At 39.7% G+C, this 14,794-nt stretch overlaps 1 protein-coding gene across 1 annotated transcript; it reads right to left on the bottom strand.

Moving 5' to 3' along the window:
• Window positions 1–4,469: 4,469 nt before the first annotated feature.
• Window positions 4,470–14,458, bottom strand: LOC117346218 (vomeronasal type-2 receptor 116-like). Its single transcript, XM_033915621.1, has 4 exons — window positions 13,664–14,458; window positions 10,543–10,767; window positions 9,625–9,751; window positions 4,470–5,365 (listed from the first exon to the last, which is right to left on the bottom strand). The coding sequence occupies exons 1-4, from the start codon at window positions 14,456–14,458 to the stop codon at window positions 4,470–4,472; spliced, it is 2,043 nt and encodes a 680-aa protein (XP_033771512.1).
• Between the last annotated feature and the right edge of the window lie 336 nt (window positions 14,459–14,794).

Raw genomic sequence — 14,794 nt, forward strand, 5'->3', positions numbered from 1 at the left:
TCCTTAAACTGCCCTCCCAGACCCACCCGCAGAGCCCACCTCTTCAGCTACCCAACTCAAAGGCCTGCTGATACAAAAGTCACCTAAACAGAACATTTGCCTTCCAAGCAGATCATCTAAATGACTGGATGAGCAGAATTATCTCGCACTCCTCATCCTACCTAAACTTCAGGAAATTATTAAAAACTAGCCTATTCAACCGAACTACAACCTAGCCCTCCCTCCCCTGCTCCCCAAGTTCTCTTTCCCTACCCTTTGCCCTGCCCACCCATTTTTGTCCCTCATATTTCGCACATTCCCCCGCACACGCATTTTTATTGTATCTGTATTCGCTGACTGTAACATCTCGCTGATTGACCTGCCCTTCTCTGTTGTAAACTGTATTCGCTGATTCCTTGTTGTATCTGTATTCACTGATAGTAACTATTCGCATATCTGTATCTGTATCTGTATTCACTAATTGTAACTATTCGCTGATTGTCCAGCCCTTCTTTATTGTAAACAGCCTCGAACTACTACGGCTTTAGCGGTATATAAGAAATAAAATAATAATAATAATCAATATACAGTGCTCAGGTGAGGGAATTACCGAGGGAATGATACGACAGATATTGGTGCACACAATGTCAGTCTGTCTAACTCTGAATGATAGATTTTGCATAGGTAGTAGCAATACAGAAGTTAAGTTTCTTCTCATCATTAAAGAAGGCAAAAGGAGAAGTAGCAAATGTAATAGGTGACTCTCAGAAGGAGACCAAGATGTGACATCATTCAGCACAGAGTGAGCACATGAACCTTGGTTAAGGATATTTATTGTACTAAAGTTTAGCACAGGAGTGTCCAACCTCACTCCCTCAATCTATTTATTTATTCAATTTTCTATACCACTCTCCCAGGAGAGCTCAGAATGCTTCACATGAATTTACTCAGGTACTCTAGCATTTTTCTCTGTCTGTCCCTGTGGGCTCACAATCTATCTAATGTACCTGAGGCAATCAGGGTCACAAGAAGCAGTGTGGGTTTGAACCTACAACCTCAGAGTGTTGAAGCCACAGCTCTAACCACTGTGCCATATTTTCAGACATAGAATGGTCAAAGGAGGCATGGCAAATATTGTCTGCAAAGATGGCAAAAGAAAGTTGGCAAAGCATGGTAAACATGTAATATGACAAAACAAGGTATGGTGAGACATAGCATGGCAAGCTTAACCACTGAGCTTATATGCTATTGTTTGTCTCCTTTTACTTTGTTTTTGAAACTTTTAAATCTGATGTGTGTTTCTTGCTGTTTTATGTTTGCCAATTGACAATACTTAAAGACTGTTTCATAAAGATTTTGACTCTTGAGAAAGGCACGTGCTGCTGAAACATTGGCAGTGTTGAGTCCATTTCCTATAAAGCAATAGAAATCCTTTGTGGTTGATAACATCTTTGCCTTTCGAATCTTGTTTATGTAAATAGTATTACCAGTGGCGTACCTAGGGTATGTGGCACCCGGGGCCCATCATTTTTTGACACCCCCCCATCTATATGAAAAATATGATTTTAAGTAACAATCCACACATCGCACAATAAGAGTGTATCTAGGAAAAGGCAGCATCATAAACACTGCAGTGAGCACTAGAACACCAACACATACATTATAAAACTAAACAAGCCAGATCCCACACAGTCAATTGATCCTGTAGTCAATGCCAACTGAAAACTATGTTCTTTTCATACACACAGAACAGAGATACACCCTCGCCCAATATGGAATAATCACAAACTAAAAATAGAAATATGTAGACAAAAGTTAAACTGAACCGCCAAGAAACCAGACCCTGGATACAATGCAACACCACAAAAAACAGTAACACATGTCCTCTAATACAGTGCAAAATATAAAGACAGTAGATGTAAATTTTAAAAAACTGATACATAACAATCACCACTTTACAAATTAACAAATAAAAATATCCATTACCCCCAAGTCCCTTTCTTGGGTACTCTCCTTCAATAAAATCCCTCCCATTGTATAGCTGAACCTCAGGTTTCTGCTTCCCACATGTAGTACCTTACATTTCTCAATGTTGAACATCATCTGCCATCTTGTCGCCCATTCTTTTAGTTTGTTCAAGTCCCTTTGCAATTCTTCGCAGTCCTCTTTAGTCCAAGTTCCACTAAATAGTTGGTGTCGTCCGCAAATTTTATTATCTCACACTTCGTCCCTGTTTCTAGATCATTTATAAATATATTAAATAGCAGCAGCAAGAGCACCGAGCACTGCGGAACACCACTCGCAATCCTCCTCCAGTCCAAGTAGTGGCCCTTCACTCCTACCCTCTGTTTCCTACCCGACGACCAGTTTCTGATCCATCTATGTACGTCTTCTTCCACCTCATGGTTCTTCAGTTTCCTAAGTAGGCATTCATGGGGTATCTTGTCAAAGGCTTTTTGGAAATCTAGATATATGAAGTCTATGGGGTCTCCTCTGTCCATCCAGTTGTTAATTCCTTCAAAGAAGTACAATAAGTTTGTTATGCACAATCTCCCCTTGCAGAAACCATGTTGGCTGGTTATCAGAAGTTTGTATCTTTCAAAATGTTCATCAATGTTGTCTTTTATCAGTGTTTCCGCCATTTTCCCTGGAACCAAAATCAGACTCACCAGTCTGTATTTTCCCGGGTCACATCTTGATCCCTTTTTAAACATGGGCTTAATGTTGGCTATCTTCCAATCCTCCGGGATCATGACTGTTTTCAGGGTTAGATTGCAAATTTGCTGCAGTAGTTCCGCTTTCAGAATCCTTGGATGGATTCCGTCCAGGCCAGGGGATTTGTCAGTTTTTAATTTTTCTAGCTGCTTGCGTACGTCTTCAAGGCTCACTTCCTTAGATGTTAATTTTTCTACTTGATCTCCATTGAAGATTTGCTCAGGTTCCAGTATGTTGGATGTGTCTTCATTTGTAAATACAGATGAAAAGAATATTAAACATAATCATATATTTGAATGAGTCAGCTAGTCAGGTGTTTTCTAAAATGTCTGTAAGAAACAGCTGTGGGCAACAATAATCAAAATTCTTTTTCATGAGAAGCTGCCTGAGATGCTAAAGAGTGATTTAGGAATTTCTTGATTTTACAACCTTTTACAAAAGGGAAATAGAACAGAGCATGAGTTTTTCTACTGCATTTGTGCATAGCTATGGAAAAACTATTAGCCAGATAAGTAGGGGCTGCACCATATAAAACCTTGTAACAAAAACAGCCCAACATGAACAATACCCGAGCTTCCACAGGCAACCAATGCAATTTGAAATAAATAATGTAATATGATTATTTTTCTTCAATCTGTAAATCAGTCTAACTGCTGTGTTCTGTATCAATGATAATCTCAGTGACCAAGTGACTTGAACATAATTTACTCAATGAATATGCATGTCATCTAATTTACTTTAAATCATTTGACATGAAGGAAATTAAAATTAAGAGATTTTCTCATATTAATGTATAAAATTAGAAAAACATATATAAATAAACAAGGGGCTCCTTTTACTAAGCTGCGTTAGCATTTTTAGCACAAGCTGCAGATTAACGTGCGCTAACCCCTGCACTACGCAGAAAAACTAACACCAGCTCAATGGAGGCATTAACGCCTACCGTATGTGGCATTGTAGCATGCGCTAAAACCGCTAGTGCAGCTTAGTAAAAGGAGCCCAAGATTTTAGGATCAATGATATTGAAATCTATCGGTTACCAATTGACCTCAAAGAAGTCTAGTGTTTGGAATTCTGAGATTCTTTTTCCTTCAAGTCATATATTGTAAAGTAAATTAGATGAGTTAATCAAAAGGCAAAATACTGGGAAACAATGGCCCTCTTTTACTAAGGTGCGTTAACCGATTAGCACGCCCTAATAGATTTAGTGCATGCTAAATGCTAATGCATGCATATTAGTCTAATTCAATTAGCGTGTGCTAATCGGTTAATGCACCTTAATAAAAGAGAGGGAATATTATCAAAACACCGCTTCAAGCTTAAATTCAAATAATTCATAAATAATGTAGCTAAATATTCTTAAACTTTTTAAAAATTGTTTTAATTTTATATATATATATATATATATATATATATATATATATATATATATATATCATATAATCATTATTACTAAAATACATACATTTAAATACATTAACCATGTAAACAAATAAGAATAAAGTTCATGAATGCCCATTCCCTTCCCATGACCCACCACCTTCAATTAGTACATGTTGACAGGCAAATTACTACAAAGAGCATTAATGCACTTTCTGATCAATCCTTTCACCCATATTAAGGTGCACTAACCGATTAGTGCATGCTAAACACTAACGCATGCATGTTAGTCTATGGATGTTTAGTGATTAGCACGTGCTAATCAGTTAGTGCAACTTAGTAAAAGAGAGGAGTAAGTGTGTGATAGCATTTAATGCAGTTTGGTAAAAGGGACCCTACATTTTTCTTAGGCCCTTATTGATGTTCCTTTCAGGCCTCAGCAGAATAATATAGCATTTAGGGAAAAAAATACAACCTAACAGTCCAGTGCTGGAGGCCAGAATAGCAAATATCTCCACTGCCACCATGTACTTGCCCTTGGAGCTCAAGTATGTTGGGATGAAGGAGATCCAGACGCTGCAGAAGACCAGCATGCTGAAGGTGATGTACTTGGCCTCATTGAAACTGTCAGGTAGATTTCTTGCTAGGAAAGCTATGATGAAGCTGATACAAGCTAGAAGTCCCAGGTAACCCAGAACACAGTAAAATGCGATTACTGACCCTTCATTACATTCAATTAGTATTGTTCCAATTTCTGATCTCATATTAAGATATGCAAATGGGGGAGCAGTGAACACCCAGGCAAGACACAGAACTATTTGAATAAGGGAACAGGAAATGACTATAAAATTAGAAACCTTAGAACCCATCCATTTATGAAGTTTGCTTCCAGGTTTGGTAGCTTGGAAGGCTGTGACCACAGTGAATGTTTTTGCCAGTATAGAGGAGAGAACGATGGAGAAAGTGATCCCAAATGTAGTCTGTCTGAGAATGCAGGTAACATCTTCAGGATGTCCAATGAATAACAATGAACAGAGGAAGCAGAGTATGAGGGAAATGAGGAGAATATAGCTGAGTTGTCGGTTGTTGGCTCTCACTATGGGAGTGTCTCTGTAATGAATAAAGATTCCCAAGATAACAGCAGTGATGAGAAGCAATAACATGCTAATGGAAGTTAAAGTAATCCCTAGAGGCTCTTCAAAAGACAGGAAAGTTATCACTTTTGGGATGCAGGCATCTCTTTTCTGATTTGACCATTGATCATCCGGGCATGTTGTACAGGTGTCCATATCTGAGAAAGAACATTATCATCTCATTATCTCACATATATCATGAGGTCTATTTACTAAAGTACACTTAAATAGCATAAACCCTATAACCAGCAAAACCAGCATGGAGAGTGAAGGACTGTGACATTCCCCTCAGTCTGAATCCTGAACCCCTCCGATTCCACTGGTGAAGACTTAACCCTTCTCTGACTCATACTGACTACCTAAATTTTTAATGGTGGTATTTCTGGGTGTGTTAGGCAGGGAGTATGAGCAATCCTCAGACATTTTTGTTGCTTCTGGATACTCTTCACCTGAGAATTCCTCCTCCCTGGAAATTTTCAGTTTGGGAGCCTTGTTCCTAACTTTCCTGTTCCCTTCTGTTAGAGCTCTTTTACAGGGCACAGGTTAAAGAACCCAGTTTATCTCCAGAGCATCCTGCGTGGCTGGGAGGTGTCTCAGCTCTCCAGTTCTGTGCTTTTCTGCCTCATTACGTTCCTTAGCTAAGTAGAATTTATTTAGGTTAGGCTTCTGCATTGCTCAGTTTCCCCTAGCAACTGAATGGTATAACTGAAGCATGTCAGCTTTGCATGTCCCCCACTCTTATCTTTAGCAAGGCTTGAGGTTTAAAGCAGACCTTCTCAACATACTTAGGAAGGAAGAATAGGGTAACAAAGCAGATTCTGGCATTACCTCTGCCAGTGGCGTACCAAGGGGGGGTGTTCCACCCCGGGTGCAGCCTTAGGGGGGGTGCACAGCCGGCCTGGTTCCTATCACACTCCCACCCTCCCAGAGAGAACAGCATCCTCCCTCCAGTAGCGTTGGCTGCTTCGCGGCTTTCTCCTTCCTCTGCTGCCTCACTGATGACATCATCAGTGGAAGCAGCCGACACTACTGGAGGGAGGTTTGCTGCTCTCACTGGGAGGGTTGGAAAGATTCACTTAGGGAGAAAGAGATAGGAGGGTCAGTGGGGGTTCGGCTGGGAGGGGGAGAAGCGGTTTGCCTCGGTGCTCCAAGGCCTGGTGCCATTACCTTCTTCAGGAAGCAGCACCTTTTACAATTCGCTGCTGTTGCCAGCTTCAGGCCTTCCTCTCTGCCGGGTCTTGCCTACTTCCTGTTTTCATGAAGACAGGACCCGACAGAGAAGAAGGCCTGAAGCCGGCAACAGCAGTGAATTGTGAATGATGCTGCTGCCCGATGAAGTTCAAGATACCAGGCCTTGGGTGACAGAAGGAGGAAAGGGAGCAGAAGGGGAGAGAATTAGGTAGAGTGTTGCTGTACCCAACTGGAGGGAATGAAAGGAGATGCCAGGGCTTGGAGGGAGGAAGAGATGCAAGGGCATGGAGGGAAGGAGAAAGATATGCCAGATCAAGGGAAAAGGAAGGGGGAAAGGAAGGAGGAGATGTCATAGCATGGAGGGGGAGGGGACGATGGAAGAAAAGGAAAGGAGAGAGATGCCGGGAATCAGGGAAGGGATGATTCCAGACCGTAAGGTGGGAAGGAAAGAAAGGAGAAGAGAGAGATGCCAGAGCATAGGGGAGGGGGTGGTGATAGAGAGAGAAAAACGGAGGGGTGACAGAGTTGAAATCAATCATGTACATAGGAGAGAAGGGGCATGAGATAGATAGTTTATGGAAGGAGAATAGAAAGAGGGAAGATGCCATATGGAAGAGAGAGAGAGGGTGCACAATGGATAGAAAGAGCACAGAGGGCAGTGAATGGAAGGGGCGAGATAGAGGGTGAACAGTATATGGAAGGGGTAGAGAGAGGGAAACAGACACTGAATGGAAGTGTGGGGGAGAGGAAGGACAGCTGCTGAATGGAAGTGTGAGGGAAAGGGGGAGCAGATGATGGAAGGAAGTGGGGAGGAGAAAGAAAAAAGGGCACATGCAGGATTGAGGGAAGAGGATAGAGTTAGTTATTGGAAGGGGTGAGGGAAAGAGGTGGCAAGCTATAGGTAGACACAGTGAAAAAGGGAAATTGAGGACTGAATAGTAAAAAAGAATTTAGACAGAGGCAGAAAATAAATTGAGAAGGAAGACCAGGGAAGAACAGGAGGACGGGAGCGGAAAGAGAGATGCCAGATCAGGGGGGGAAGGAGAGGAGACAGATACCATACCAATGGGGTGAAAGGAGAGATGGAAGGGGATGCATACAGTTTCTGGAAGGGGCATAGAAGGAGAGATGATGCCATATAGGGGCAGAGAAATGGCAGACAGTGGATGGAAGGAAAAGAGTAATAAGAAGATGAGGAAAGCAGAAACCAGAGAAGAAAAAGATAGAACAAAAATTTTCTATTTATTTATTGCTTTAGGAGACATGGGTCACTGTTTCTGTGGTATTGCATTGTATGCAGAGTCAAGTTTCTTGCTGGTTCAATTTACCTTTGTCCATGTATTTCTATTTTATTCCCCCTTTTACAAAACTGTGGAGCATTTTTAGCACCAGCCATGATGGTAGCAGCTCTGATGCTCAGAATTTCTCTGAGCGTCAGAGCTGTTATCACCGTGGCTAAAATCCACACTATAGTTTTGTAAAAGGGGGAGGGGTACATTTGTGATGACATTCCATACTAGGCGAAGGTGTTTTCTGTGTTCTGTGTGTTCGAAAGACATGGTTTTCTGTTAGGATTGACTGCAGGATTGATCTGTACTAGTCTGGCTTGTTTAGTTTTACAATGGGTGTATTGCTGTTGTACTTCTCACTGCCATATGTAAGATGCAGCCTTTTCTTAGGTACTCATGTGTTACGTGTGGCTTGTTACTAAAAATCATGTTTTTCATACAGATGGAGGGGGGTGCCAAAAATTGATGGGGCCCAGGTGTCACACATGCTAGGTACGCCACTGACCTCTGCCCTGTCTCCTGAACTACTAGTGGGACCTTAGCCTTCTGCCCAAGCTTTCCAATTTTATTTTTTGCCCTAGGAAGGGGAACAGGTTGATTCAATGCTGGGCTGACTGCAGGGGTTCTAGCCAGTGGCAGGGGCTTCCCTATGAGCTCCAGTGTAAACTTAGAGAAACCAGTCACATGTGAAAGACTGACTAAATTGTCCCAGGCTACAAATAGAAACCCATACCATAGCCCAGAGTTGGGGGGTAGAAGGGGACACAGATAGGAAAGAGCAATAACATTCATAAATAAAGTAAAAATATTGACCATGTAACTTCTCTTCTCTAAGATGCTCATTGGCTGACTATCCCGCATCAAATTATCTATAAAATCTTACATACCACCTTTAAAACCAGACTTGAGCAGCTTTTATTGAAAAATTCCTTATGCCATACATACCAACGAGAACACTCAGATCTAATTCCCAAAATTTGATAATAATCCCCCTCATCCACCAGATTGTTTATGATACTAATCGTAAATTGATTTTTTTTTCAGCCACGGCTCCATCACTTTGGAATGCAATAGCCCAAGATCTCTGGCAAGAGTCTTCCCTGACAAGATTCAAATCTCAACTGAAAACATTCTTATTCAAGGATGCATTCAATATTCGAAACTTAATTCTTCATAAGAGGAAGACCAACAATTTTCCTACTGACTGTTTTCCCTTTATCCCTTCCCATTTTTATTTATTTTATTTTTACTAAATGTAATGTTGTATTACCCTTCAATCTCCCTAATGGGTCATGTTAGTTATGTATATTCTTCAACCACTTTTTTAAATTTTTACAAAAAATTAAAAAAGGTTTTAATTAATTAATATTTTAATTTTTTATATAATTTATCTTATTGTAAACCATTTAGATATCTTTGATTGACATATATAAAGAAACTAAATAAACTTGAAACTTGTGGAAAGTATATTCTAGCAACCTGGTATCAATTTATCATTTCCTAGGTCTGGGTTCAGTATGATAAAGTCATCCCCAGTAGAAACCATAAGACAAGGAAGCCAAGATGCAGGTAGGACTGCTGAGCAGGTCAAACCATGATGCAAGCAAGGAGCCAGTTTAGACAAGCCCACAGCTCTCAGGAGGAGTCAACAGCCTACACTTACTGCTAATTTCCACAAGCCTAGCAATGGAAGGCAAAGAGGTGAAACAGAGAGCAGCAACACTAGAATACAGATACAGTCTTCATCTCTTCCACTTCAACTGGGAGACCATTTCACGTATCTACTACCCTTTCTATAAAAAAGCATTTTCTTAAATTACTCCTGAGACCATCACCGCTTAGCTTCATCCATATGGTATCCAACCCTGTGGTATTTTACTTTTAAAGAGACAAAGGGCAGTTCCTGAATTATCTCCATGACTGTTTATATTACCCACCAGTTTGGTTGGAGATCTCTCCATCTGCACACGGAATACAGTCATAGCAGCAGATGGGCTCTCTTTCCCTGATTAATTTCCTATAACCAGGATGGCAACTTGGAGTGCATCTGAACTGTGGAGGTTTCTGAAGATTGAGAAAGCATGTTATGTAACTTCATATGATACTGGACAGTTGTTTCTGAAATTGAATGCTCCTTTTATTTATTTTTAAATTCTCATCATGTGTAACAGCATATTTCATGCTTAAGTAGATAGATTTATTGTATAAAGATTGTTATACAAAAATAATTAGTGCTCGCTAATCTAAGGATAGATTATAGTAATCAATAATTGAACATTCCTAATGTCATCACATTAAAAACAAAAACTGTGCAAGAAAACCACCTATTATAAAAGGAAAAACAGTCAACAAATTAAAAAACAGCATCATGACCCTCTTACATCCCAATTGCTTCCTGAAAAAGAACAATGTCTCCTTTCAGAGTGGTGGAATTGCCAAGTGGTTCAAGCAGCTGCCTCAGCACCCTGAGGTTGTGAGTTCAAGTCCCACAACAACTCCTTGTGATTCTGGGAAAGTTGTTTAATACTTCATTGCACCAGGTATAAATAAGGTACCTGTCTAAAACACTTTGCGCCACAGAGAAAAAGCAGTATATCAATCCCCATCCGCTTTCTTACTAGTTCAAATGAGCCAGGAGTTTAATCCAAATAAGTAGGCAGACATGCCTGTAAGATCTAATCAGTGTCAATTAACCCCAATTGACTAATTACTATATGTACACAATGGGATCAGCACCCCAATTTAAATTACCTTTACAGAATCTGGAAGCTAAAATACAGCATTATTTTGGCCATTTTTTTGACAAGTTTCATGATACCTGTTTGGATCAGCACCTCTCATCACTTAAATCTAACCTGGGTGAATGAGCTCTCCCACACGATGGCCTTCTCATCAATGATAAAATCCTGTCCTGGGGGAGCATAAGGGTTATAACGTCCAACAATTTGATATTTCAATGTATCTTGAAAAAAGATCAAATTCATAATATTGTATCCAGTGGCAAGATCTCCATTTTCATCCAGGTACATCTCTTCCCCCAGACCATTCTTAAAGTGAAGGTTCCTCAGATATTGATGGAGCTAAGAAGTGAGGGGTGCATTTTAAGTAGTGCCAGGCAAAACAGTTAATTTCAAGCATACATAAACATTTATTTATAACTATAAGTAGAATTATTTTTAAATCCATTTCTAGAGGTAAAACACTCTCTATCTCCTCCCACTGACAGATGGACACAACCTTAAAGTACAGACCAACTCCCTGAATAAGCTTAGGAAAATTATTTTATAATAGCCATATAAACTTCTCTGATTCCATTCTAGAAATGCAGTATACAGTACAGTATAAAAAATCTACAGGAAGTTGGGACTGTAAGAGCAAAGACCACACCATTGCACTCATCTTTAAAATAGAAAAATGACTTGAAAGTGGCACCAAAATTCAGATTTTTTTTTATTACATATACATAAAAGTTGATTTTTGAACCTCAAAATTGGGTTGTTTTTAGCTCCAGTGGTTAGAATGTTAAGACAGTTCCTCGTGGGTTTATATGATATTTGTCCCAGAAATAGCAAAGAAAGATGAGGATCAAACATTTTATATCACATTCATTGTTGGCTTAATCATGAATTAATATGAATTTGAATGTTGGGCAGATTGGATTAACTCTTTTGTAGTCATCTACTGTTACTATCAGGCACATAATGAAGAACCTTAGACACCCAAAAACTCCCAAAAATTTGCACTTGGACATCTGAGAGGAGGAGGGAGATGGAAAGAAGAAAAATCATGGAAAAATTCTGATATGGGAAAATCCTTTTAAGTCCTGAAGATAAAACAGGTGAAGTAGGATAACTAAGAAAAAGCCAAAGCTCACAGAAACTTTTCTCTCTCTCTCTCTGCAACTGACATCTATCTTATCTATCTCTGCAGCTGATAGAAACAGTAGATTAACTGTAAAAAGATATTTCACACCATTTACCAGAAGGCATACAAAGATGGGGAAATACCTTGTCTTTAAGCCAAGTTAGCTACTGTGTCAGTGAAGCTTGAGAGAAAATAACAGGTCCTAATGCTAAGGTTTGGTATTAGGGCCGCACCCAGCCAGATATTATGCAAAGATGAACACAGCCCATGGTCAGAAGATAGAATTCTCAAGAAAGAGGAACACAGACCATGGTCAGAAGATAGAATTCTCAAGAATTATCTTCTAACACCAGATACCAGAAATGTGTTAAGACACCACAGCTGGGAGGGGGTTTTTATGCTCGGAATTGTTTATATGGTATAGGGAAGAGGCATTTCGGGGAAAAGGTTAGGTCTTACGGTAAACAGAGCGAACGTATAACATGACGCAAGCAAACCAGCCAATAAATGAATGTAGTTAGGCAGTAATGCATAGGAAAATAGCCAATAAGGATGTATCATGTAATTTAGGCCAACGTGGTGTTGGCCACTAAGAAATGTATAAAAACAGGCCTTTAAGAGGAAGTGAACAGAACAGACATCAGAGGACCCTCAGGCCTGAGAATCACATTATTCTGTTACGCTATATGCTAAATACTTTATTGCTGTAAGCTGTTATTGATTGACTAAATAAATATATACTTATTGAAACCAGTATATAGCGTGTGAGGTCGCCTTTGAGGTAGGCCTGAACAGCTACCTACTTCACATCTTACTAATCAAAACATCCAAGTGGTCACTTTGCATTCATGGTAGAAATGGGCATATTGGGAGTCATGCTATAGGTGGGAAATAGGTGGGCTTAGACCTAGATATCCTGCACCTATAATCAAACCTTTTCCAGGATGTCCTAGATGGAAATTAGATGATTGTCATCTAGACCAATTTGAGAATCATCTAACTGCCAAAAACATATCCAAATTGACCAGAGGAACACTGGAGGATTATGTAATATCCTCCCACACTCCACCAGTGATCGCTAAATGCTTCCTAACACACAAACATGTGACAATGAATCAGTACACACCTGTGTATAGAACAGCAAAACCAGGTATGGGAAAGCCTAGTAAAACATCACACAGAGGTCTTAAGTAGCCAAGTGGGTGAGCTAGTGAATCATAGAGAGGAAGAGACAGGACCATAAATCACTTTAACTAGTACATTTTGGTGGGAAGTTTGAGGCCACCAAAACCCTATTATATTACTGCCATATAGATACCATCTGCAGCCAAAGGTCTGGTAAACAGGTGGGTATAATTGATTTGAGGAGAATTTGGGTGGATCACCATAAATTATATGTGGGTTATGGTGAGATATATTTGTGGTATCCTTTATGTGACGTTCACAGCACTGCCTTCCAAGACACTTCTCTGTTGAAATGTGTGAGTGGCCACTCCATTACAGTGGTATAAATTTGATCATCCTGATGTCTTAGATGTCCAAGTACATGAATTAAAAAGCAGTCCATGGCTGTTCTTGTACTTACAACTTCTGATGTTTTACAGGAAATGTCCAAAGTTGGACTTAGAGGGCTAGTTCTGATAGGATGTTTATGTTACACATAAAGTAATAGATTCTATAACTGGTGCTTAAAAAGATTTTAATTAATGCCAATTAGCACCAAGATTTCCTTATGTGAGGGGGATACATTCCATCATTTTCTCAGGTGTGTACAGGGGCTCTCTGGTCATGTTGCCATTTTGTGTATATTCAAGATCCTCACCCCAACATGGGGGTTTAAATTTATTTAAACATTGAATATCCTTAGATTGCACCACACAAGAAATTTAAATGAATATGAACTTTTTCCTGGTCATTTAAATTGCTTTGAATATTTGTGGTTGGTTGATCATGATTGTTGAATGTATTTATCAAAATCATGGAGGGAAGAGGGTGTTTAAGAATGAAGGGTTGTCTTCATACTCCTGTGAAAGCACCCCTCTCACTCTGTGCCAAAGGATACCACTCTTTTCCTTTTGAATAAAGAATTCCAGTAACAAATACTCAAATTACCTTCCATGGCAAAGAATCCAAAACTTCGCTATTTTCTCTAGTCCATGTGGTGCCATTTCCTGAGCCAGACATGATCATGTCATGCAGTGCGTGTGCCACAGCATACACAGCATTGTATACACTGTAGCTGCTCCCAAAGATTGTGGTGAAACACGGAGTGAAAGTAAGGTCCTTTTTGGTAGAGCTGCAGTCTCTTCTGATTGTCTTTGGGCATTTGCTGTGACACAGGTCCTTCCACCAATTGTTAGCATTGTAATCATTTGCTAGCCAGACAGGTTTCATCTCACGGATAAATTTTAAAAAATTTGGCATAACTTTCTTATATAGTTTGAATATAAAGAACATGTTCCTTATTTGAAACTGTTTTTGATTTGGGTTTATTATATATACCTCAGCTATGGTGATTAAAACATGGGCACTTTTCACATTTATTTGTTGAAAATCCCATATTTTGTTTAGTGACATTCCAGTGTTTCTATAAAAGTAGTAAATATTCACAGTAGATGATTGTTTAATTGCTCTATTAATTTTCTCTATTTCTGAATATGTGATTCTTCCATGGTGAGGTAAGGTTTCATGGAATGCGATGCAACCACCATTCTGTTCAATCTCTTCTTTCAGGATCTGGATAGCTCTCATACTGCTTTCATCATCAGTTGAAAAGATACTGACCCATTTCCAGCCAAAATACTTCAGTAGCTTGCCTATCCCAGCAGAGAGATGCAACTCATTGGGGACAGTCCGGTAAAAATAAGGATACTGAACAGAGTCACTCATATAAAGATTCTCTGACATATAACTGACCTGTCAGGAAAATATATAATAATGAAGATATAATCCTATTTCATTACTCTTAGAGAACAGTTTATATGACATAGGTCACAGGATTTAATAGCACATAATTTGCAGAAGGGTGCTTGTATCTAGGCTCCTGTTAAGCTCTCCTTTATAAAATTGCTCTCCATGAGGGTCATTTTTTACTGGGATGTATACTGTACCTGGTATTGCATGTTCCCCCTTTGGGGAGATTTAGTCATTTACATATAGACAGCATCATGTAAGACCAACTCTCTTCCTCACACCCTCCCCCAAAAATCTGGGGACACACCTAAGAGGGTGGTACATAAATGT

The sequence above is a fragment of the Geotrypetes seraphini genome, chromosome 12 (genome assembly GCF_902459505.1).
Source record: "Geotrypetes seraphini chromosome 12, aGeoSer1.1, whole genome shotgun sequence".
NCBI classification, from domain to species: Eukaryota; Metazoa; Chordata; class Amphibia; order Gymnophiona; family Dermophiidae; genus Geotrypetes; species Geotrypetes seraphini.

Bases quoted from the DNA above. Each gene is read 5' to 3' on its own strand.
- LOC117346218 (XM_033915621.1), bottom strand. From the start codon at position 14,458: ATGTCAGAGAATCTTTATATGAGTGACTCTGTTCAGTATCCTTATTTT. The intron at 9,752-10,542 runs GTTAGATTTAAG...CTCAATCTTCAG, and splicing joins GGGAGAGCTCATTCACCCAG to AAACCTCCACAGTTCAGATG. The intron at 5,366-9,624 runs GTGGGTAATATA...GTTCTTTCTCAG, and splicing joins AGAGATCTCCAACCAAACTG to ATATGGACACCTGTACAACA.